Source organism: Pseudophryne corroboree, chromosome 11 (genome assembly GCF_028390025.1).
Source record: "Pseudophryne corroboree isolate aPseCor3 chromosome 11, aPseCor3.hap2, whole genome shotgun sequence".
NCBI classification, from domain to species: Eukaryota; Metazoa; Chordata; class Amphibia; order Anura; family Myobatrachidae; genus Pseudophryne; species Pseudophryne corroboree.
This window is the reverse complement of record NC_086454.1, coordinates 109,183,348-109,207,503: the sequence shown is the minus strand read 5'-3', so window position 1 is coordinate 109,207,503 and position 24,156 is coordinate 109,183,348. Positions and strand designations below refer to the sequence as shown.

Below are 24,156 nucleotides of genomic sequence, written 5' to 3'. Positions count from 1 at the left end.
CCCTCTATCCCAACTAGTCTCCCAGTTCCTGCTGCTGAAAAACATCCCCACAGCATGATGTTGCCACCACCATGCTTCACTGTAGGGATTGTATTGGCCTGGTGATTAGTGGTGCCTGGTTTCCTCCAAACATGACACCTGGCATTCACGCCAAAGAGTTCAATATTTGTCTCATCAGACCAAAGAATTTTGTTTCTCATGGTCTGAGAGTCCTTCAGGTGCATTTTGGCAAACTCCAGGCTGGCTGCCATGTGCTTTTTACTAAGGAGAGGCTTCCATCTGGCCAGTCTACCACACAGGCCTGATTGGTGGATTGCTGCAGAGATGGTTGTCTTTCTGGAAGGTTCTCCTCTCTCTACAGAGGAATGCTGTAGCTCTGACAGAGTGACCATCAGGTTCTTGGTCACCTCCCTGAATAGGGCCCTTCTCCCCCGATCGCTCAGTTTAGACGGTCGGCCAGCTCTAGAAGAGTACTTGTGGTTCCGAACTTCTTCCATTTACTGATGATGGAGACCACTATGCTCATTGGGACCTTCAAAGCAGCAGATATTTTTCTGTACCCTTCCCCAGATTTGTGCCTCGAGACAATCCTGTCTCGGAGGTCTACAGACAATTCATTTGACTTCATGCTTGGTTTGTGCTCAGACATGCACTGTCAAGTGTGGGACATTATATAGACAGGTGTGTGCCTTTCCAAATCATGTCCACTCAACTCAATTTACCACAGGTGAACTCCAATTAAGCTGAATGATCAGTGGAAACAGGATGCACCTGAGCTCAATTTTGCGCTTCATGGCAAAGTCTGTGAATACTTATGTACATGTAATTTCTTAGTTATTTTATTTTTAATAAATCTGCAAAAATCTAAAAAAAAAACTTTTTTCATGTTGTCATTATGGGGTATTGTGTGTAGAATTTTGAGGGAATTTGGGAATAAGGCCATAACATAACAAAATATGGAAAAAGTGAAGCGCTGTGAATACTTTCCGGATGCACTGAAGGACTTCCAATAGGAAGTCACTGCCAGTCACAGTGAAGCCAGTGCAGTCAGGGACTGCATCTGGCTTTACTGACACTGATCGGGGTGTTGGACTTTACCTGGGGGGCTGCAGTACTAAGTACTAAATTAACCCGAGCGTAAATGCTTGTGCACATGTGGTAGGGAATTGTTTGTGTACATGTGGTAGGGAATTGTTTGTAAGCTCCACTGGAGCAGGGACTGATGTGAATGGCAAATATTCTCTGTAAAGCGCTGTGGAATATGTGTGCGCTATATAAATAACTGGTAATAAGTAAATCTAAACTCGCAAGCTAAAATTTTATTTTCTGTACGTTTTAGGTTGGATCCGAATGGACAGCTCCGGGGGAATTTACAAAGTATAGCTCTCAAGTGTCCAAGCCTTACAGGTAAGGTAGACACTCCTATGTGTGCGTGTTGTTGGAAGCATATGATCAAAATATACTTTCCAAACTTAGATTGTGAAAAATGTATCAATAATATTATGAATGTGCACTTCAGGCTTGCTATAAGGTCATCAAAGCATCACTATATAAATAAGTAAATAAATGTTAAAGAAAACACCTTTTTCCTATATTATACACTAACGTGCCCATAGCAACCAATCAGATTCCACTTATCATTTATCTAGCACCTTCTAGAAGATAGTATCTGGAATCTGATTGGTTGTTATGGGCTATAAACTCGCACCTTAGTAAATATGTCCCTAGGTGTTTTTGATGTTTGCAGTATTACACTAATGTATATATCTTTTTCTGTGAGATTTTTTTTTGATTACAACAAAGGGGGTACACAATTAGCCATGATAACGTGATACTCAATCGCAGGTAAAGTTATCGCACCTATCGCCCGAAAAACCTTATCGCGCGCTTCCGTTTTTCGACCTATCCTATTAGAATATCGCAAAAACAGGTGACCTGGAAAAATGCCAAAGTGACATAGGATAAAAATATAGACGTATATTAGAGGGCATAATAAAAAGATTTTTGGGTCTTTAAAATGTGTTAAATGGCTGCAACATGTATTTTTTAAAAACACTTGAAAAATTATAAAAGCAAGAGATTTTGTGGAAAATAAATGTTCTCATTAAATTTGTATATATTTGTATATAAAAAGTATATATTTCGGTCAAATAAAGGCACTTTTAAAAAACCTTGCAAAAATAACCAATTACTTCCACCTGCAAGCCTAAAAACACTTGTCCCACTCATAACACACCTGTCCCATGCCTTGTACCCCAATTTCCATCACTTTGCACTTTCACCCCAAAACTGACACCTTATTATTGGCTAATGAAAAACTTGAAAATATCTAATTAGTCATTAAGGGACAGTGTCCAAGCGGGTCTGAACCAAGTCCCAAGATTTTTACCCAACAATAGTGATTTTCCCCAACTTTTCACCTGCTGCTCAGAGTATGTGAAGAGAAATTTGTGATAAACCCTATGGAGAATTATCACATACAAGTAATTGTATAGCTGCTATATTGCGGGTTGGGGAAAAAAGCTGCATTTTCCAATTTTTTGCTGTGACAATGGGCTGTGCGGCTAATTGGATACCCCCCATAGAAATAAATCCTAATCCACAGTGTTGTAAGAGCAATATTTATTATTTGTTTTCACTTTCACAAAGTGTTTTAGAATGTGCACGTTTTTGGTTTCTGTAGCAGCAGTGGTTTTCAGGTGCTGATAGATAGATAGATATATATATATCTATCTATCTATCTATCTATCTATCTATCTATCTATCTATCTATCTATCTATTACATTACATTATAATAATCTTGTGTATTTGGAGAAACATTGTATTTTTTAGAGTCCAGTTTAAAATTGTAAAGTTTACATACAAGAAATCGCTTCATTTACTGTTGCTACCTAGAACACAGGTTCTCAAACTCGGTCCTCAGGACCCCACACAGTGCTTGTTTTGCAGGTCTCCTCAGAATCACAAGTGAAATAATTTGCTCCACCTGTGGACCTTTTAAAATGTTTCAGTGAGTAATTAATACACCTATGCTCCTGCTGGGTTATCTGCAAAACATGCACTGTGTGGGGTCCTGAGGACCGAGTTTGAGAACCTTTGACCTAGAGGTTTGTGCATTATGCTCCGAGTGGCTTATATATAGTTATTATTTTCCCCCATTATATAATAAATACAAATGTACTCATTAAAACTGAAATTGTTAAGCATCTACCATTCATATATAAATGGAAGCATTTTGCAGAACACTATCCTGTGAGTACTGGTATAGCATACCATTTTTTAAGTTGCAACTGTAAACAAATGTGAGGCAGACCATGAGATGGATGAGGGGTCACAGAGGAGCCCCATCATTATATAATAAGTGGGGACTGCAGGTCAACCTCCTTTTTTTTTTTTTTTTTTTTTTTTTTATAGACGTCCTAGAATTCTGTAGTTATACCTAATTATTTTAAAGTAAAAGCTATATTACTCCTTTATACTAACACAAGTTGCTTGTACGAGCGACTTCTTTTGTTTTACCTTCAGTGACATTTATACTTTTCACCACAGAAGACTTTCAAAATGAGTCATGTAAGATATGCAACATTTACTAATTTCTACATATGTTCTATTTTACTGGAACAATAACACTTCTCATAATGGGTGAGATTATTTAGCCTTGGAGAGTGACTAAGTGGAAAGAGATAAAGTACCAGCCAATACGCTCCTAACTATCATTTTACAGGCTGTGATTGAGAAATTAGAGTAATGCTGGGTACACACTGGCCAATATGTTGGCCGTTCAATTGACGTTCACAAATACATTACGTCTGCGCACTTCTGGTAGCCCCCAGGTTCTGTTTGACAGTTACCCGCTCCACTGTAGCGTGTCGGTCAGCTCTCATGCGCCTTTGTAGCCGATATTCACCTCTCACATCAGTGGCACGTGGTGCTCAGCAGTTTCCATGTCGGTTATTCGCAGTGGTGCCATTTGTCAAGTCACAATTTACCTTCACCACAGCAGCACGCCAACAGTTCACAAACTGCGCTGTTTCAGAAATACTGCCACCTTTGGCCTGAAACCCGATAATCATCCTTTTTTGCAACTCTGATAAATCGCCCCTTTTACCGATGACAGCAATGAGTGATATGTGTGCAAGCGGCCTATCACACACCCTATATACCTGCCAAGATATTGCATGACATGTGACGTACTTCATGTCATAATAATGTGACTCGACCGTGTATGTCACTTGTATATTCTAACTACATAGCAGTTTAATGCAAGCAGCTAACTGTATACTTCCTTCCCTGACTACGGTTACTCAATGAAAAGCAGCATTTACAGCAGCACCTACCACCGGTGTGGTATGCAAGGTCGACAGGTCAAAAGGTCAACATGAGTTTTTAATGTTTTTTTGGTGTCGTTTTCTCCGTACAATGACCAGGAACCCCAACTAGTGCACCATGTCCACTCGCATGGCTCGTGGGCAAGGTGCCTCGCTCCGCTGCCATTGTGCTCGGCACAGGTTACTATTCCCATTCGTAGTCCATGTGGATCGTAAAGTATGAAAAAGTTTTAAAAAATTAAGAAGAAAAAACCCTTATGTTGCCCTTTTGACCTAGTTACTGTCGACCAATAGTGGCCGACCTAGTTACTGTCAATCTAGAGACCGGATCGCCCTGCCACGGTGTTATAGTAATCCTGGGATGCAGTGTATGAAAGAAACATGAAGTGGTTATTTTATTTATTTTTTCTAATACCCCACATCATACTGGCAAATACAGACTTCCCATATATGTGCCTATTCAATCAGTTACTGGGTCTGTTGCGGCACCCCTGCAGCTGGTAACTCTGTTTTATACACATTTATAATTGTGTGCTATGTGTCCGTGTTTATTTAAATGTGTATATCTTTGCATGATTGATAGCGATGAATCGCACACCCTACGGGGAAATACAAAGGCAATAGAAGTTACTTTTGAATCCTTTGAAACTTGGCCCTTTGCTTTCTGCTTTGTGCAGCCACTCAAATGCTCTGTGCTTTGTCTTATACTGCTGTTTCACAGTAGCGGATGCATTACCCCTGTGATTAAGCTGAAGTCGCACCAGGGATTTTACTGTCAGCGAGTAGGGATATATGAATGTACTTTGTGTTAAGTATTTTACCGTACATATGGAGTTCTGTTACCATATCAAAGAACACAGGCACTACTAGTGGGTATTTTTGTATAATATATTCTTCTTGTGATATATGGATTTTTAATCTTTCCAAAAACTTCCCATCTACCAAATCCTCTATCCGGACCAAAGTGGATGAAATGAACAGACTGATTTTGCTAGCAGTTATGTTTGTACTGTGTTTACACGGAACATTTCTCTGCCTAAAAGTACAGCGTGTTATTTTCCTTGAAGGCTGACTCCACTACTTATAAAACGTTGACGGTTATAATTTAAAACCTAATTACTCCCTGACGTTGGTGATGAAACCCTACTGGTATGCTGAAGTTACTGGTTGTTAACGACAACTAACCAGAAAAAAGGCTTTCAAATACCTCAGGCAGTTGAAGGTCCCTATAAAAATGAAGGGAGATGTGTGTGTCTAAAGGTGGGTACACACTGATAGATATATCTGCATATCAATTGATCGGCAGATATATTTATTGACGGATCGGTCAGTGTGCTGTGCATACACACTGCCCAATCCGTCGGGGACTGACGTCATGAACACGCCCGCCCAGTTCAGCTGTCAATCACCGCCAGCCGCCGCAGCATGTGTACGGGCGGGCGGCTGGTTGCCCTTACACACACACAGCGATGCGCCAATATATCAGTAGATATATTGGCCGTTGGTTGTGTTGCGGGGCTGACGGGATATGCCTGTGAACGACAGAGTACACAGACATATCGCCCGTACACACTGGCCGACGGACCCGCAATATATCGGCCATTCAATAGAACGGCCGATATATCGGCCAGTGTGTACCCACCTTTATAGAACATTGATTACCAAAATCCGTCCTCAAGGCACCTTTACAGTCCAGGTTTTAAGGATGTCTATCCTTAAGCACAGGTGACTTAATTAGTATCTCAATCACTTTGGTTATACCATGTGTGCACTAGTATTGTTATCCTTAAAACTTGGAACTTTAGGATGCCTTGGGGACTATGGTTTCAAAATAAATATTCCTCTTAGTTGGCCATGTTTTATCTGCATATTATGTGCATGTGTGAGAATAGCCATGTTTCTTTCCCAATGTGACAAGTAATTCACAGTAATCCTTTGCAGAGGTGGATTTAAACCACTATTTTGCAGCAGCAATGCATTGAGAATGAGTACATGTACTGTCAGTAAGAATGTCTTTACTCCTGCCAAGCTATATGTCTAAACGTTATGAAGTATAATGTCATTTTAAATTAAGCCGTTTCAAGAAAGGTTTTTACATACTCAGGGGCTGTCTGTTGAATACAGGGGCAGATCCTGGCTGTGCTGCGACGGGATGGTTAACCTGTTGACAATGGGGTCTTTCATTCACATGGCAGGAACACTGTTGGGCAGTGATGTCATCCCTAATCTATCTGTGTATACCGGCATTGTCTGTCCATTCTCTTTCTTTATCTGCTGGAATATATGTTCACGTAAGTCTATTTTTAGGTTTCCTGTTCAGCACTTTTCTCCAACAAATGCTGCTGCTTCTCCCCTCTCAGTTGCTCCTCAAGCAGCAGGATGCGTTGTGCCAAGGCAGCGTTTTCGTTGGTAATGTCATAGATGCGCATTGCATGTTGAGTGAGTGAGCACTCCACATCACTGACCAGGGTTTCCACTTCCTGGAGGCGTGGGGCAAACCCTTCTAGCTTACTGTCTAGTGCTGCTAGGGATTCTCCTAGCACACGCAGACGATCTTCTAGAGGGTGCCAGCGTTCTCTCACCCCTTCTGGGCTTATGGAATCAAAGTTCACAGAATCTGCTGAGGTTGTGGCTGGTGTCACAGAATCTGCGCTTAATGTCTCCAAATTGTGAGCTTTCCCCGGCACCAACCCTATGCTGTTTGTATCTGTTATGCCTGCTGCTACCATGGGGATCACATTAATTCCAACGGTGCCCAATGTTAGTGATGCAACATTCACTGCACCCAGTTCCAAACACTTGACAGGCACCGAACCCAGGTGCCAGTCTGTGCCTGCCACACTAAAGTTTGGTGAATGTAAAGTAGATCCTGCACCAGTTGCACCCAGGATTAGAGAGTTGTTGTTTACCAAGGAGAGCTGCAGTGATTCAACTGGCACCAAACTGATGTCTGCATTTTCAAGATCGACTGATTCCATGTACTCTGGGGATGACGACTCACAGGACCACAAATGTATCCCATCAGTGCCCACTTCTGGCTCTATCTCCTCTACACCCAATATAAATGAATCATTCTTTACCAGACTTGGGTCAAAAGTGTCTGGATCCAGGGAACACGCACTTAATGTCGATGAATCACTGGAATTCCTTTTGATGCTGATTTTGGAGTCCCCTTGATCTTTGTTGATGTCACTTGCCATCTGCTCCCATGATTCGCCATCTAACAATAAATCACTTTGCTCTGTGTTGACGTCATCTCTCTCTGTAGACTCCATGGTCTCTGCTCTTACAGGAAAAAGGTCACCATGCACCTCTTTAACAGAATCTATATCCAGTATTAACGTATTACATGACTCTAAGTTGAAACCAGCTGTGCCCAGTGCTGCCATTGCAACCCCATCACTTTGTTCCAAATCATTGCCTGCTGTCCACAGCACAAAGCATTTTTCATCTTGTTTCAGAGACAATGCTATTTGGGTTGGGTTGGTGCTCATTCCTTGTATACTTAAGTCCACAAAATGAACATCATTCTCAATGAAGTCAGAGTTCACTGTATTTGTCCCCTCCTTCTGATTCCCTTTACTTACATTGAGAAAGTTGCTCCAGAGATATAGGTCATCCGGCCCCCTGTTTGCCTTGGCATGTGCAGCTGTGTTCAGATCATTAGGATCCATGATTGGTGAGATCGGAGTATATTTTCCCTCTGATAAGTACTGCAGAATATGCAGTGCCGTTGTCTTGCCTGACCCCCTCCCTGCACTTCTTAATAGTGCGATGTTGTTTCCGCCTCTGTCTGCTTCTCTTGCCCTTGTCCAGGTATTATTTACAATCGGGAAATCCTCTTAGTCTGATTATCTAAGTCATACAGATGGAGTGAGAGCAGAGCATAGGTAAAATATATGTTCATGTACACTGACGGTGCTTTGACACCAGGCGGATGTGTGCAGTATCATGTGCTGATTATTATCATGACCTTGTACAGATCATCCGGTAATATGCGGCTGTATGCAGAATGCTGGAACTGGTTCCGACTGTATATAAACTGTTATGTTTTCAGTAATTTAATATGAATCTGTAATCTGTTCATTATCTCCAAGTATGTTTTACCATGACTCATTTTGTTACAAATCCACTTTATAACTGAGTGATGTTATGCGCAAGAGGAACTGCCCAGTGTATTGTGTAGAGGCAGAAATATTAATGGGATAGCAGCCTTAACGAGAGCCTGTGAAGGGTTTTAAAGGGAAGTTCACAGATTGTTCTGATTTTGTATTGCAAATTGAATATTTGGAATGGAGATCCTTAATGGAGAAAGTTATGGTGTGTACACACTGTGAGATTTTTTTCTTACGATTTTGACTATAGAGTCAAAATCGTAAGAAAAGTTAGTGCAGATCGCAAGGTGAAAGTCACCTTGCGATCCCGATTCGATGCCGATGCGCGGTCCCGCGCGGTCGGCATCGCAAGAATAGACTGTGCAGGCAAGTCAATTTTGACCATCTCTATAGAAGAGATAGTCAAAATTGACACTTAGCCAAAATTGCACATAGTCAGTATTGCAAGCACATAATGAGTGCTATGTGCCGACCTAGCCCCTGTCGCATAGTGAGAATCTGGCATAGCCCGAATCTCACCGTGTGTATGGGCCATTAGTTAGATCTGCAGACAGGGACGTAACTAGGTGTGTGCGGAGCGGGCACCGAACATAGCGCTGCAGGGTAGGGGGCGCTGTTGGCGGCACTTGTCAATTATCAGTTTTAATTACTTTCACTTGCAGATTCCCCCCTTTTTGAAGCCCAGCATCTCCTGACAACCCCTGTCTCCTACTCTGACCGGTTCTGTTGCCAATGTTGCTAATACCTACTGTAAGGAGATCTTGGTTAATTTTTATTCGGCTGTTTTAGAGAGTGTCCTCACATAAGGAATTATGGTGTGGTTTGGTACCTGCACCGCTGCAGAATGTAAGTCTCCTCAGAGAGTGGTAAAAACTGCGAGTAGAATTATTGGAATTAGTTTGCCCTGTATCCAGGATGTTTATGAAAAAATGCTTCTCTCTAAGGTGAAAAGTATCTTGGGAGATTTATCTCATCCAAATATGGGGATGTTTTCTGTGCTGCCATCTAATAGGCGTTATCGTTCTATTCTTTGTCGGACTAACCGGTTAAAGGGTAGTTTTTCTCCCAAATATGTTAAACAGGACAAAATTAAGATAATTGGAAGTGTTTTGGTCTGAGAAGTGCTCTTTCTGTCTCTATGGTTTTTGTATATGCTTGCTTTTTAGTTTTGTTGATTGTTCATGTTTTTTCTTGAACCATTGATGACAATAAAGTATTATTATTATTATTATTATTATTATTGTACAACACTCATGAACTCAGCTTGAGATTTATTTGTTATTCAGGCACACTGTCCTTTATTACATTTCAAGATGCTGGCATACCCAGACTTCCATCCCATTGACTGTGGCATTGCAGTCAGACAATCTATTCATTTAGCTATCTGCCCTTGCACAGAAAGGTAGATAATTCTTAGAAAATTCTAACTATTTGAAGCTTACCTTGTACTTTGTGAAAAAATAATCAGCATTGCAGCTGAGCAGATCTATGTAGTGTGTGGCTGCAAGGGATTGGATGTGTGGCTGCACACTATATAGATCTGCTCAATTGCAATGCTGATTTATTTTATTTTTATTTTTTTTACAAATTACCAGTAGCTTCATATAGTGTTCATAGTTTTTATGCAGGATCAAATAGCTCAATGAGTAGGGTGTTTGATTAGAATTCAACAGGTTATGGGTTTAAATCCTGGGTATAGCAGTATATTGAAATGTTTTTTTAATTTTTAAATAAAGGTTATTGTAACTGAATAACAACGAGCTCTCAAGTTAAGTGCATACGTGGTATAAAGAGGATTTGTGTCCAAATCCATGTTCTTAAAGTGGTCTATAAATGTGTATGTATGTGTATGTGTGTCTATGGGAAGAGGCATCATAGCACAGGCTTTCTCTGGGATCAATCTTGCCATGCTCATTCCCCACGAGGCATGCGCCTTATGTCCCTATTGCAAACAAATGCGAGGAGGGGGGGCAGCGCCAATTCTCTCTCAGGCACAAGGCACCAAAAAGTCTAGTTACTGCTCTGTCTGCAGATTTTTTGACTGTACTACTTGTGTCCTGAAATTGATTATACCACCTGTGCTCCTTTATCGATTATACCCCAATTGCACTAAACATTACTCATAAAGAACAGATGGATTTCACCCACATTGAACAGTATGGACCTGCTAGTAACAATGTTTATTTCCTCTGTGAGGCTTTCTGTGTACCCAGATTTTTATCATTTTCTAAGCGCATATGCCGAGTGGAACTGATAGTGACAGATGTCTGCCTTTAACCAGCTCAATTGTTGAAGTAATCCCTCATCCAAGAATGGTTAATAGCTGGATGGAATAGAGAATGGAGGCTTTTGATGGGCATTTGGGATCCTAAAGGAAGGAATAAACGGGAAAGCTGCCTAATAGTTTTGTTTGGGTATAGAAATACAATGAGCAAGTCCCTATTTTATGAACAAGTCCCTATTTTTATGCATTGTCTTTTGCACAGTTTGTAACTTTAACTCTTAACCTACATTAATTATCCTTCTTTTTAGTAATATTCTCTCCCTCTAGTGGTCCTGCAATTGTTGGTGTCCTTTGCTGTTGTTTTCCACCTTTTAGTTCTTCTCTTTGCTATTTTTTTTCCCCCTGAAAATATTTTATTCAATATAATGAAAATATATATGTCTTTTAACATTGTACATGACTAGCTCATCGTTTATCTGCTAGCTCCCTAGCGATCACAACCCTATCCATAATTCTGATAAACTTTCGTTAATCCAGAGCAATACTTCAAAGCAGTCCTGCTTTTCCAATTTCTGAGTTCCAGGGCAAACACATTAAAGCCATGTGGAATTGGAGGAGACGTGGGTTTTGTCTGATGACAGTGGGGGTCATTCCGAGTTGATCGCTCGCTAGCTACTTTTAGCAGCCGTACAAACGCATAGTTGCCGCCGACGGGGGAGTGTATTTTCGCTTTGCAAGTGTGCGAATGTGTGTGCAACCGAGTGGGACGAAATTTTGTTTTGCAGTCTCTGAGTAGCTCTGGGCTTACTCAGCCCTTGCGATCACTTCAGTCTTTTTGATCCCAGAATTGACATCAGACACCCGCCCTGCAAACGCCCGGGCACACCTGCGTTTTTCCAAACACTCCCTGAAAACAGTCAGTTGCCACCCACAAACGCACTCTTCCTGTTAATCTCCTTGCAATCAGCTGTGCGAATGGATTCTTCGTTAAATCCATCGCCCAGCAACGATCCGCTTTGTACCCGTACAATGTGCCTGCGCATTGCGGTGCATACCCATGCGCAGTAGTAACTTGTTCGCTGCGAAAAACGTCAGCGAACGATCAACTCGGAATGACCCCCAATATCTGGAGAAAGTTGCAAGTGCTGCAGACACTATGCGCCACCTGCTGCATTCTCCCCTCTTGTACACACAGCAGCAGCTCTGGCTGTTGCTTTCAGCTCCATCACGCTACAAAACCCTGCTGGCAACATCATGAACCTGTTATCTCGACTCTATGCTGGTGGGGAACCCTGCTTCTTCTGCTGGAGACACACCCAAAGTTTATCTTTCCAACCAGCCAACCAAACATTTGCTCCCAAACTCGGAAAGCGGACAAACACAGTAGTTGAGACAAATTGGTTTAACTCAAATGTATTTGACAGACTTGTCTGAACAACCATTTTTGTCAGTTTTCTTGTGTTTGGGAGCTAACGGCTGATTGTCATTTGCTCCAATACATTATCAGATTTTCATTCAAACCAATCAACTTGTTGGCTGATTGGAAAGATAATCTTTAGGTGTGTAGCCAGCTTGTCTCGCAGTCTGTGGCATCCTGCTTGCCTTCATTTTTTTTCACCTCATTACTCTGCCCAATTGAGAGATCCCTGCCTTCCGCAAGATCCACACAGTTGATTGGTACAGGTAGTTGGTGGAGTTGAGGATTGAATAAGGTGGTTAAGCTGTGTACACATTAGACTATGTGTAACCAGCACAACATCAGCGACGGCGGGATGGGAGCGGTGGCCATGCCTCACCGACAATGTCGTCCGTCGTACCATGCAGGTCAGGCAGAGGACATTGCTGACCACGCGCGGGAGCGTGCATCGTCAGCGACATAGGGGGTTATTCAGGGGCAAAACCATGTGCACTGCAGGGGGGGGGGCAGATATAACATGTGCAGAGAGAGTTAGATTTGAGTGGGTTATTTTGTTTCTGTCCAGGGTAAATACTGGCTGCTTTATTTTTACACTGCAATTTAGATTGCAGATTGAACAAACCCCACCCAAATCTAACTCTCTCTGCACATGTTATATCTGCCCCACCTGCACTGCACATGGTTATGCCCAGCTGCTAACAAATTTGATTTAGGCCTATAGTGCGTACAGACTGGATGATTTTAACGATGTGTTGTTCTGCTACATCGTTAAACAAATCCTCTAGTGTGTACCCAGCATTAGACCTTATAGGCCCTACACACTGGCCGATAATCGTCAAAGATATGAACGATCTAGTTAATTAATGAATGAGATACCGTTCATATCTTTGAGTGTGGAGGCACCAGCGATGAACGATGCACGGCCCCGCGCTCGTTCATCGCTGGTGCCCCGTCGGCTGTGCATGCAGGCCTATATGGACGATCTCGTCCATATTTGCCTGCACTTCTATGGAGCCGTGCGACGGGGGGAGTGAAGTAACTTCACTCCCCCCGTCACTGCCCCCCGCCGGGTCGCCGTCGGCCATATCCGCCGTCGGGCAGCTTGGCGGCGGATCTTTAAATGTGTAGAGCCCTTTAGTCGAAGGTACCGAGGGGAACATAATACACACAGCAATTATTTGATTTTAAAGGATTGTATATTATTTACCTCAGTAAAACACAGACTTTGGTATACCAGTACAGGATCTATTATCTGGAATGCTTGAGATATTATCCTGAATAGTCTTTTTTCTGTGATCTGGAATGCCATCCTGAAAGTCTCCAAAAATACAGTTCTCCCCCAGTGCCCCTGGCATTCCTCTCCTCATTATATTGTTCAGTAGAGCTCCTCATGGTAATTAGAGTAGAAAGCAGCTGATGATCTCATTTGTGTATATGACAGAAATGCTGTAATAATCCTCTTTCCGTATTTTGTAAGTTTCTGGGTCGGGATTTTACACTAGGTCGCCTTAGACAGGTGAAGGCTGGCAACTGTTGGCCAAAGTGTGCAGACATAAGTTACGTGATTCGTATCCATCTACGTTTTCTGATAAGTGTCAGTTTACACAGCCAACAGAATACAGCGTTCTCCCCAGGACCTTTTTGATGGACGCTACTCTTGGCACTTTTCTTACACCACCCAGCAACCAAAGCTAATCTGACTTGCACGGTAGGCTAGCGCCAGCCAGCAGAGGGCGCCGCGAGCAGCAGAAATGCTCCCTGCACAGAGCCACCCCCTCAATAAGGAGGATCCCGGCTCACCCCCTCCACCACATCCACAGCCCTCCCTGTACTGAAGGCATGCATTGCAGACTGACCCCCTTCACCTCTCCTAGCTGGAGCTCACCAAACAGTAAGATGTCAGATGGGAGAGGGGAAGGGTGCACAATAGGCTGTTGCTTACCTCCTGTGATGGGGTTCAGTCCGCCGCTACCCCATTTTTCCAACCCACAGGTACCTCATAATGTTGCCTGGCTTAAAAAAAATTGAGAGGAGAACACTGGAATATATCAAAGAGCTATAATCCAACACAGCTCTTTATTATTATTATTATTATTATTATAATTTGTTAAGCACCACTATGTTTGCAGCGCTGTACAGAATATATTCAGATTTCACTGTGTGGTCCATTTTAGTCAGAATCAACCTAACAGTATGTTTTTGGAGTATGGTGGGAAATCCACGCAAATACATGTAGCACATGCAAACTCCACACAGATATGGTTCTGGCTGGGGAACAAACTCATGACTGCGGTGCTATGAGGGGGATCAGTATGGTAAGCCGGCGGCCGGGATCCCGACAGTCGAAATACTGACGTCGGGGTCCCGATGGCGAAGAAGCCAACAAGGGTGGGTAAGGGGTGCTATAGCCTCTCCCCTGCCCGCTGCCTAAACCTAACCTCCCATCCCCGCTGCCTAAACCTCCCAGTACGCAGCCTAACCCTCAGAGGGGGGTGCCTAAGCCTAGTCCCCCTCCCCGCACCCTAACCCTCCCAGGACGCAGCCTAACCCTAACACTCCCCCTGCTGTTGTGGGGAGCGGTCATATGAAGCATTTTAACCTTGGCAAGTTAGTATCTGTCTGCCGCTGGTTTGTGTATGGGCAGTGAGGCGCACATGAAGTTGTTTGCCAAATGTTGACTACTTTCTGTTCTTTTTTTTTCTGTAGTTCCCTCACTTACTCCTGCATTGCCGATGTACAATATTTTTCCTTATACCTATCACTTATAATAGTAAATGACATATATACAGTAAAGGGCTGATTCTGTGTTGGGAGCAAAGCATAGCAGTAACTTTGCACCGTGGTAAAACCATGGTGCACTGCAGGTGGGGCAGATTACAATGAGAGATTATGGGGGTCATTCAGACCTGATAGCACGCTGCTTTTTTCCGCAGCTGTCAATCTGGTCTGAACCGCGCATGCGTATGAACCGCAATGCGCAGGCGCGTCGGCCGCTGGTGACAGGTATCGCCGAGCAGCGACAGAACTAGCGAAGAAAGCGATTGCACCAGCGATCGCAAGAAGATTGACAGGCAGAAGGCGTTCGTGGGCGGCAACTCACCATTTCCAGGGAGTGTCCGGAAAAACGCAGGTGTGCCCAGCCGTTCGGGAGGAGGATTCCTGACGTAAGGCCCGGATCGTTGCAGCGGCTGGGTAAGTCCTGGGCTGTGCAGAAACGTGCAGCTCACCAGCCGATGACACCCCTCCCCCTGTAGGCGGCGATTACCTGGTCGCAGCAGTGCAAGAAACTGCCTGCGTGTGACCAGGTCTGAATTAGGCCCTATGTTTGAGAGGGGCATGTCCTAACTGTTGCTATATATGCTAACGTTTGCCCGTGGCTTCGCTTGTGTGGATATCTGTTATTGCTTAGCAGAACTAATTTTACAAAAATAGTAGTGCCATCTGATATTGTGATGTGTATGTTATGTTGTACACATGGGGGGTAATTCTGAGTTGATCGCAGCAGCAAATTTGTTAGCTAATGGGCAAAACCATGTGCAGTGCAGGGGAGGCAGATATAACATGTGCAGAGAGAGTTAGATTTGTGTTCAAACTGAAATGTAAATTGCAGTGTAAAAATAAAGCTGCCAGTATTCACCCTGCACAGCAACAATATAACCCACCCAAATCTAACTCTTTCTGCAAAAGTTATATCTGCCCCACCTGCAGTGCACATTGGGGTTATTCGTGCGATCGGGTCGGAACTGCGCATACGCGGCGGCCGCATTGCGCAGGCGCGGCGTTGCCAGCGGTGGCCGTCACCAGACAGCGACGCCGCTAGCGAAGGAAGCAGTCACAGCGGCGACCACAAGAAGATTGACAGGAGGAGGTGGGTCCGGGCGGCAACTCACCATTTTCGGGGAGTGGTGAATCCATCGCAGGCGTGTCCAGGCGTTTGGAGGGCGGATGTCTGATGTCAATTCCGGGACCTTCATCGCTGGATCGATCGCACAGGGAAAGTAACTCTTACCCTGGTCTTCTTTTACAGGAAACTTTTTTTGCATAGCAGGGCTGCACAAGCGTTCGCAGCCCTGCTATGCAGAAATGCACTCCCCCATAGGTGGCGTGTAGTTGATCGCATGGGCAGCAAAAAGTTGCTACGTGCGATCAACTCTGAATGACCCCCATGGGTTTGCCCATTAGCTAACAAATTTGCTGCTGTGATCAGACCTGAATTACCCCCTAGGTCACTAATCTATAGTGTTCCCGCTAGGATGTGGGCAGGGCAGGGTGCCGAGGTGCAGGAACAGTATCGAAAATGGGGCGTGGTTGACTGGGAAGGGGGCGTGGCCCCACTGGTGTCACTATTGGGCGCGGTGCAGCCCCGTCAGCTTCACTAATACCCAGCCATCATCGTCACATCTTGGGGGCGTGCCTAGCTCTCCTTTTAATGAGAATAAATGCCATGCGCATGCAAGATGGCTGCTGGGAGATGTAGTTCTGCCTGTGCCCACACACGTTCCCTGGGCAGAGGCTGTCACAGGGCTAGCCCTGATTTATCCATTCCCCAGACACAAGCCATGAGTGCAAGATCGATGCGTCTCTTTCAAGACGTATCACTGTCTGCATCTTCCATATAAATGGCTGGCTGCAGGTCCAGGCCAAGATACGGTTAAACTCGCCAGTATGTCTGTAGCCCTCACCGATAAGGGGATAGGATAAGGCAGGATTAACAGCAAGAGAATATACAGGCAATTAAAACAAAACAAAAAACTTCAGAACCTATTACAAGCTTTTTCCCCTTGGATCAGGCTCATGGATTCACACCCATAGAGATGAGGGATACCGCTCTTTAGGGTACTGACTGAATTTACTTATTGTTTTAATTGTTTAGTGTTTTTGGATTCATGTTACGGACTGTTTACATTTACAACCAGCTTTGATATTTACCATTGTTTATTATTGCAGTGAATGGATTGAAAACTGTTATTACTACATAATAGGCTGTGCATACCGAGATGTACAGAATATATTTTACCACTAGTAATGTTTTTCTGGGGTGTGGATTATTAGATCGACAGTATCTAGGTCGACAATGTTTAGGTCGACCACTATAGGTCGACAGGGTTTGAAGGTCGACAGGGTTTCTAGGTCGACAGGTCAAAAGGTCGACATGAGTTTTTCATGTTTTTTTGGTGTCGTTTTCTTCGTAGAGTGACCGGGAACCCCAATTAGTGCACCGTGTCCCCACGCATGGCTCGCTTCGCTCGCCATGCTTTGGGCAAGGTGCCTCGCTCCGCTGCGCTCAGCACAGGTTACCGTTCCAATCGTAGTCCACGTGGATCGTTAAGTATGAAAAAGTTTAAAAAAAGAAAGGAAATATGAAAAATTCATGTCAACCTTTTGACCTGTCGACCTTGAAAACATGTTGACCTAGTGACTGTCGACCTATAGTGGCTGACCTAAACATTGTCGACCTAGGCACTGTCGATCTTCAGACCGGATCCCGTTTTTCTGGACTATTCGCTCATTTCACACTATTTTCACTGTGGGACTTGCACCTTATATGCTGAGTGCAGTACTCTGTTATATATACTGTATATTGCTTCTATTAGAAGGATGGGTTCCTTGTATGTATGGCAGCTTGCCTCAGAACACAACAATATAGTACTCGCCCCTTTAATCATTGGTTATGCAATGAATTCCTTGTTAATTAATTTTATGCATGTCCCCTTACTGTAACACATCTACTCATCACTACAAATAGATAAGCTATTGACTGGGGTTAAAATAATTGTAATATTTTCTTTGACACTATAGTTTACTGAGATAATGAGACGTCTGGTTACAAAACTCAAATCTAAAGTGCAGTGCAAAAATAGTCCTTTAGTTTTGGGCTACATGCAAAAGCAGCCAATATTTACCCTGCATGCAAAAAACAATAAATATACGTGCACCACTTGCATTGCAACATAGGGGGTGATTCAGATCTGATCGTAGATGTGCTAAATTTAGCACATCTACAATCAGTTACTTTGACATGTCAGGCCCTGCCCCCCCCCCTCCCCCCCCCCCGGCAAGGATGCGAAAGGGGTGCACGGCGGCGATGCTTTTGCTCCCTGCCTGTGCAGCCTAGCTGTGCTGGCAAGCGCCACATCCCGGGTCGCAGTGTCTGCGTGCGCACTCCCCAAAGGGCTTCAGACTGCGATCGCAGCCGCTGCAGCGATCCAGTCTAAGTTAGGCCCATAGTTTGTTACAGGTACAAAGTTACTTGCAGTTAGCATAATTATACAGAGAAGACAGAGGGGAGAAGGCCCTGTTCATACAAGCGTACAGTCTACAGGGAATATGGGTGTTCTGAACACAATGGGCAGCGAATGGCAGATATATTTATGCTCTTTATCCTATATTTTCTCAGATTGATGAGTTCCCGACGTTATTATTTTGAGCTTCTACACAAGCAGGATGATAGAGGCTCCGATCACGTGGAAGTAGCAGTGAGTATCATTATCCAAGCCTTTAACAATCCATATGAAATCAGGGGAGAAAGGGAACTATATAATAGAAAATAGTTCTCTTAAATGGAAGTGGTCTTCCTCCAGATGACTTTGAATTACATTTCTTGTACATGCCCTGTGACTGTAACTTCTACAGAATACTGTTTTATTCTGTCTGTATTCTGCTGTTTTCATAATGGCTTTTATATTATCCTGTCAGTTTTGCTTATATCCATGGATTCTGTATGAAATCACGACTGACGGGATCCCGGCGGTCGAAATCCCGACACACAGCGTTTCCGCCCACCACGCTTTGGCGCGGTGGCGACCTTAACACACTAATTTATTCCCCCTCGGGTGATGACATGGACTCCGGCCGCCGGCATTTCAATGGGTGTCGGGATTCCGGCATCGGTATTTCTACCGCCGTGATCCCGACAGTCGGGACATTAACTGTGTCCCATATTCATTGCCGTTGCACATTATGTAGCACTTCTGTGTGGATAGAGGGCCTAATTCAGACCCGATCGCAAAAGAAAAATCATTCTCAAATGGGCAAAACCATCTGCACTGCAGGTGGGGCAGATATAACATGTCTAACAAATCTAACTCTCTCTGCATATGTTACATCTGCCCCACCTGCACTGCACATGGCTTTGCCCATTAGAGACTAATTTTGCTGCTGCGATCAGGTATGAATTAGGCCCAAAGTTGCATCCAATGCACAGAGCTAGTCTGTGACATATCACACATGTATTGTGAATCTGTGATAGCAGCAGTATGTCAATTGTTACTGCAGCCCTGCCCTCTTTATTTTAAAGAGTGTGTGGAAAAACATAGCAATGCTTTTAAGGAATATTCCTCTGCATAGGTATTCCTGCCACGGGAAGAAAGGCCTTCCTCTCGTTAAACTGCAGATCAAAGCCCAGTATTCTTGTGAAACAGCTATTTGTTTCCAGCACTGCTCTAGCACCTTGGCTTACACTGAGGCTTTCATGAGACTGCTTGTAGTTTTCATCCGCTGCAACAACTGTTCCAAGTGACAGATGCTACTGATGGTTATATTAAATATATTAATTATTGTAGTGTACTATGATGTAAAATAGGACGTGCCAACCACTTGTAACGGCCTGCCTCTCCTCTTTTCACCTGTCACCTCCTTAGTGACCTTCAGATTCCTGGAGAGTGTTCTAAGCTGTTGATTGAGTAAGGACTGGAGCATGTAGTAGAGGTGGAGATGTATCAAGCCCTGGAGAGATAATGTGGAGAGAGATAAAGTACCAACCAATCCGCTCCTAATTGTCATCTTTCAAACACAGCCTTTAAAATGGCAGTTATAAGCTGATTGGCTGGTACTTTATCTCTCCCCAAAGCTTGATACATACTCGCCTAAATTACAGCACTTTGTAAGATTAACTCACAATTACCTTCAGTGTACTAATATTTTGGGTGTTTTAATTTCTAGTGGCGCTTGTCTCTACCAAGCACGAAGTTTGAGATTCTGGACTCTTCACACTTGTCTCTATACACAGGTAAATGGGATGTGGTTGATAGAGGTGGTCTTCTGTTTGCCGGCGGCCGGGCTCTCGACGACCAGCATACCAGCGCCGGAATCCCGACCGCCGGCATACCGACATCTTTTCTTCCTCCTGGGGTCCACGACTTCCCCTGGAGGGAGAATAGATAGCGTGGCGCGCACAGCGAGCCCGCAAGGGGCTCATTTGCGCTCGCCCAGCTGTCTGTATGCCGGTGGTCGGGATTCCGGCGTCGGTATGCTGGACGCCGAGAGCCCAGCCGCCGGCATACTCTACTACACCCGGTTGATAGACGGTCAAAAGATTGACAGTGAAAAGGTCAACAGGATGTAACGGTCGATAGTCAAAATGTCAACAGGGTCAAAATGTCAACATGAAAAAGGTTGACACTTGTTTTTTAGGTTTTTTTTTCATGGTTTTACAACTTGGGCTGCATTTACTATCCATCTCACAAACTATTACATTAAGTAACCTGGTGGTGAGCGGAGCGGAGCGAAGCGAACCACCAAGCCCGAAGAGTGGAGAGCAAAGCAAGCCTGCGAGGGGATGCATTTCTCAAATTTGGGTGAAATATGTTTAAAAACACAAAATAACATATAAAAAAAAACTTTTTCATGTCAACCTTTGACCCTGTTGAGACACCAGGTAAATATAAACATTTTACATTTGCAATATTTTTTTTATTCACAAAAGAGCATCTGAGCTGCTGTATGTATTTATTTAATCCTTTTCAGATGAAACTGCCTTCAAAATGAATGAGATTGCTCACATCCCACGCACCCTCTCCAGTGTGATCAACCATCGTTTGACCGGTGAGGAGCCTACAGTCGATATCTTAAGACAGGACCCCCGGGACACGTTCTATATCAGTAAGTAAAGAATGGCTAGAAATATCTGTAAAGCGCAACTCACACAAAGCAAGTGTAGTAGCTAATATGATGGGTATGCCAACGAACCCAGGGATAAAATTCTGATCGATATAATTATATTGACCTCTGGTGCTAAGTTAGGAATGGATAAGGCTTGTAAACAATACAATGACATTTTATTCGCATAAGAACATATAAAATCTCCAAAGGGACAATTAGCACACAGAGATTATACAGATATGTCCCATTTAGAACATATTTCACATACAGTGAAAGCAGTGCTGAATCTCAATTTCCAGAAAATTTTAAATAAATATGGTATATATGTCCATTTGGAAAATAATCAATGATTGTACCAATCTGAAGTTATTGGAGCCGCAGCTGGTGAATATTGCAGAGTATGTTCTTGACTATGGGGTTCATTCTGAGTTGATCGCTAGCAGTTTTTAGCAGCCGTGCAAACGCATTGTCGCTGCTCACTGGGGAGTGTATTTTCGCTTTGCAGAACTGCAAACGCTTGTGCAGCAGAGCGCCTGCAAAATCTTTTTGTGCAAAACAAGACCAGCCCTGTACTTACTCTTCATGTGCGTTGATTCTAACAAGGGAGGGACGGCTTTTGACGTCACGCGAACGCCTAGCCACGCCTGAGTTTTTTTCTGCCACGGCTGCGTTTTTCTAAACACTCCCTGAAAACGGTCAGTTCACACCCAGAAACGCCCACTTCATGTCAATCTTCCTGCATTCGGCCATACGACAAGAATATTCGTTAGACTCTGTGCAAACCCACGATGCTCATTGCACCCGTACGACACGCCTGCGCATTGCGGTGCATACGCATGCGCATAAATGCCGATTTTTAGCCTGATCGCTGCGCTGTGAACAACGGCAGCTAGCAATCAACTCGGAATGACCCCCTATATCCTGCACATGGCTTCAAAGCTTGTCCAGAAATAGGTAATCAAGGTTCCAATGTAGAATGCAGCAAATACCGGCCAACGCGTTTCAAGCTCTTCATGAGCTCTTTCTCAAGGGAGATGCTATACCTGTATCTCCCAATGTGTCTCCTTAAATAACTGTTGTTGAAAAATACCGGAAGTGCCAGTTCTGCAATTCCAGTGTCACAAATACTAGTAAAGGTAATGATGCCAGACATCAATGCGGCTTCAAAACCGGACAAAGGCATTGAAATCGGTAAAGTTGAGAAACACATGTTGCAAGTAGGCTTCGTTACCAGAGCCCTAGATAGTGTCATCATCTGCTGCGTAGAACGTAATTATTAATATGGACATCTCTCTCCAGCTCCTATGATTGAAGAATCCAGAGTGGAGAATGTGCTGGTTCCCTGTGCATACAACCCCACGTACGTGGTGAAGGATTTTCCCATTGCGCGTTACCAAGGCCTACAGTTTGTAAGTAGATACAGAATAGCATTGACCACATTGAACCTATTATCTTTGAGTTTAGCTCAGGGCCTAGTGTATATCGTTGCAGCCCCCACTGGTAAATGAATATGCTCTGCACCGCTTGTCCATTTTGAATATATATATATATATTTCTCTAACATCCTAGAGGATGCTGGGACTCCGTAAGGACCATGGGGATAGACGGGCTCCGCAGGAGGCATGGGCACTTTAAGAAAGACTTTGGACTCTGGGTGTGCACTGGCTCCTCCCTCTATGCCCCTCCTCCAGACCCCAGTTTTAGACTGTGCCCAGAGGAGAATGGGTGCACTGCAGGGAGCTCTCCTGAGTTTCCTGCTTAGAAAGCATTTTTGTTAGGATTTTTTTCTCTTTTTCAGGGAGCACTGCTGGCAAAAGGCTCCCTGCATCGAGGGACTGAGGAGAGAGAGAAGCAGACCTACTTAAATGATAGGCTCTGCTTCCTCGGCTACTGGACACCATTAGCTCCAGAGGAAGTGAACACAGGTTCGTCCTGGGCGTTCACCCCTGAGCCGCGCCGCCGTTCTCCTCACAGAGCCAGAAGAAACGAAGACAGAAGACGTCTCAGGCGGCAGAAGCCTTCGGTGCTTCACTGAGGTAACGCACAGCACCGCAGCTGTGCGTCATTGCTCCCATACACCTCACACACTCCGGTCACTGTAAGGGTGCAGGGCGCAGGGGGGGCGCCCTGGGCAGCAATAAAACACCTCTCCTATGGCAAAAGTCTATATACATGTACAGGTAGGCACTGTACATGTATATAAAAGAGCCCCCGCCATTTTTTAGTAAGTTTGAGCGGGACAGAAGCCCGCCGCCGAGGGGACGGGGCTTCTCCCTCAGCACTCACCAGCGCCATTTTCTCTCCACAGCACCGCTGAGAGGTAGCTCCCCGGACTCTCCCCTGCTTGACACACGGTGAAAGGGGGTTTTAAAGTAGAGGGGTGGCACATTATTGACGTTTTTACATTAAGCAGCGCTACTGGGTAAACAATCTGTGTTTTTCTCCAGGGTTATATAGCGCTGGGGTGTGTGCTGGCATACTCTCTCTCTCTGTCTCTCCAAGGGGCCTCAGGGGGAACCTGTCTTCAGAAAAGAGATTCCCTGTGTGTGTGAAGTGTGTCGGTACGTGTGTGTCGACATGTTTGACGAGGAAGGCTCACCTAAGGAGGAGGGGGAGTGCATGATGGTCAGGTCGCCGTCGGCAACGCCGACACCGGACTGGGTGGATATGTGGAATGTCTTGAATGCAAATGTAAATTTACTGCATAAACGATTAGACAAGGCTAAAGCTAGGGATCAGTCAGGTACTCAGACCATGCCTGTCCCTGTGGCACAGGACCTTCGGGGTCTCAAAAACGCACCATATCCCAGATCACTGACACGGATACCGACACAGATACTGACTCTAGTGTCGACTATGAGGATGCAAAATTACAGCCAAAGGTGGCGAAAGGTATTTGTTACATGATTATTGCCATTAAAGAGGTTTTGCATATCACTGAGGAACCCCCTGTCCTTGACACGAGGGTACACATGTATAAAGGGAAAAATCCTGAGGTCACTTTTCCGTCCTCTTTTAAACTAAGCAACTAAGCAACTTGTGCGAAAAGGCTTAGGAATCTCCAGATAGGAGACTACAAGTTCCCAAAAGGATTCTTATTGCGTATCCCTTTCCACAAAAGGACAGGATACGATGGGAATCTTCGCCGAAGGTAGACAAGGCGCTGACACCCTTATCCAAGAAGGTGGCAC

The 24,156-nt window shown here is 44.3% G+C and overlaps 1 protein-coding gene across 6 annotated transcripts in view; it reads left to right on the top strand.

The window, feature by feature from the left end:
- B4GALNT4 (beta-1,4-N-acetyl-galactosaminyltransferase 4) overlaps positions 1-24,156 on the top strand; it is a 129,300-nt gene that overhangs the window by 14,458 nt on the left and 90,686 nt on the right. For all 6 annotated transcript variants that reach the window (XM_063944735.1, XM_063944734.1, XM_063944736.1 and 3 more), the window contains 5 exons: positions 1,340-1,407; positions 18,483-18,561; positions 20,027-20,093; positions 20,831-20,965; positions 22,265-22,374. In XM_063944735.1, the coding sequence (XP_063800805.1) occupies positions 1,340-1,407; positions 18,483-18,561; positions 20,027-20,093; positions 20,831-20,965; positions 22,265-22,374 (459 nt within the window). The remainder of the gene's footprint in view (positions 1-1,339; positions 1,408-18,482; positions 18,562-20,026; positions 20,094-20,830; positions 20,966-22,264; positions 22,375-24,156) is intronic.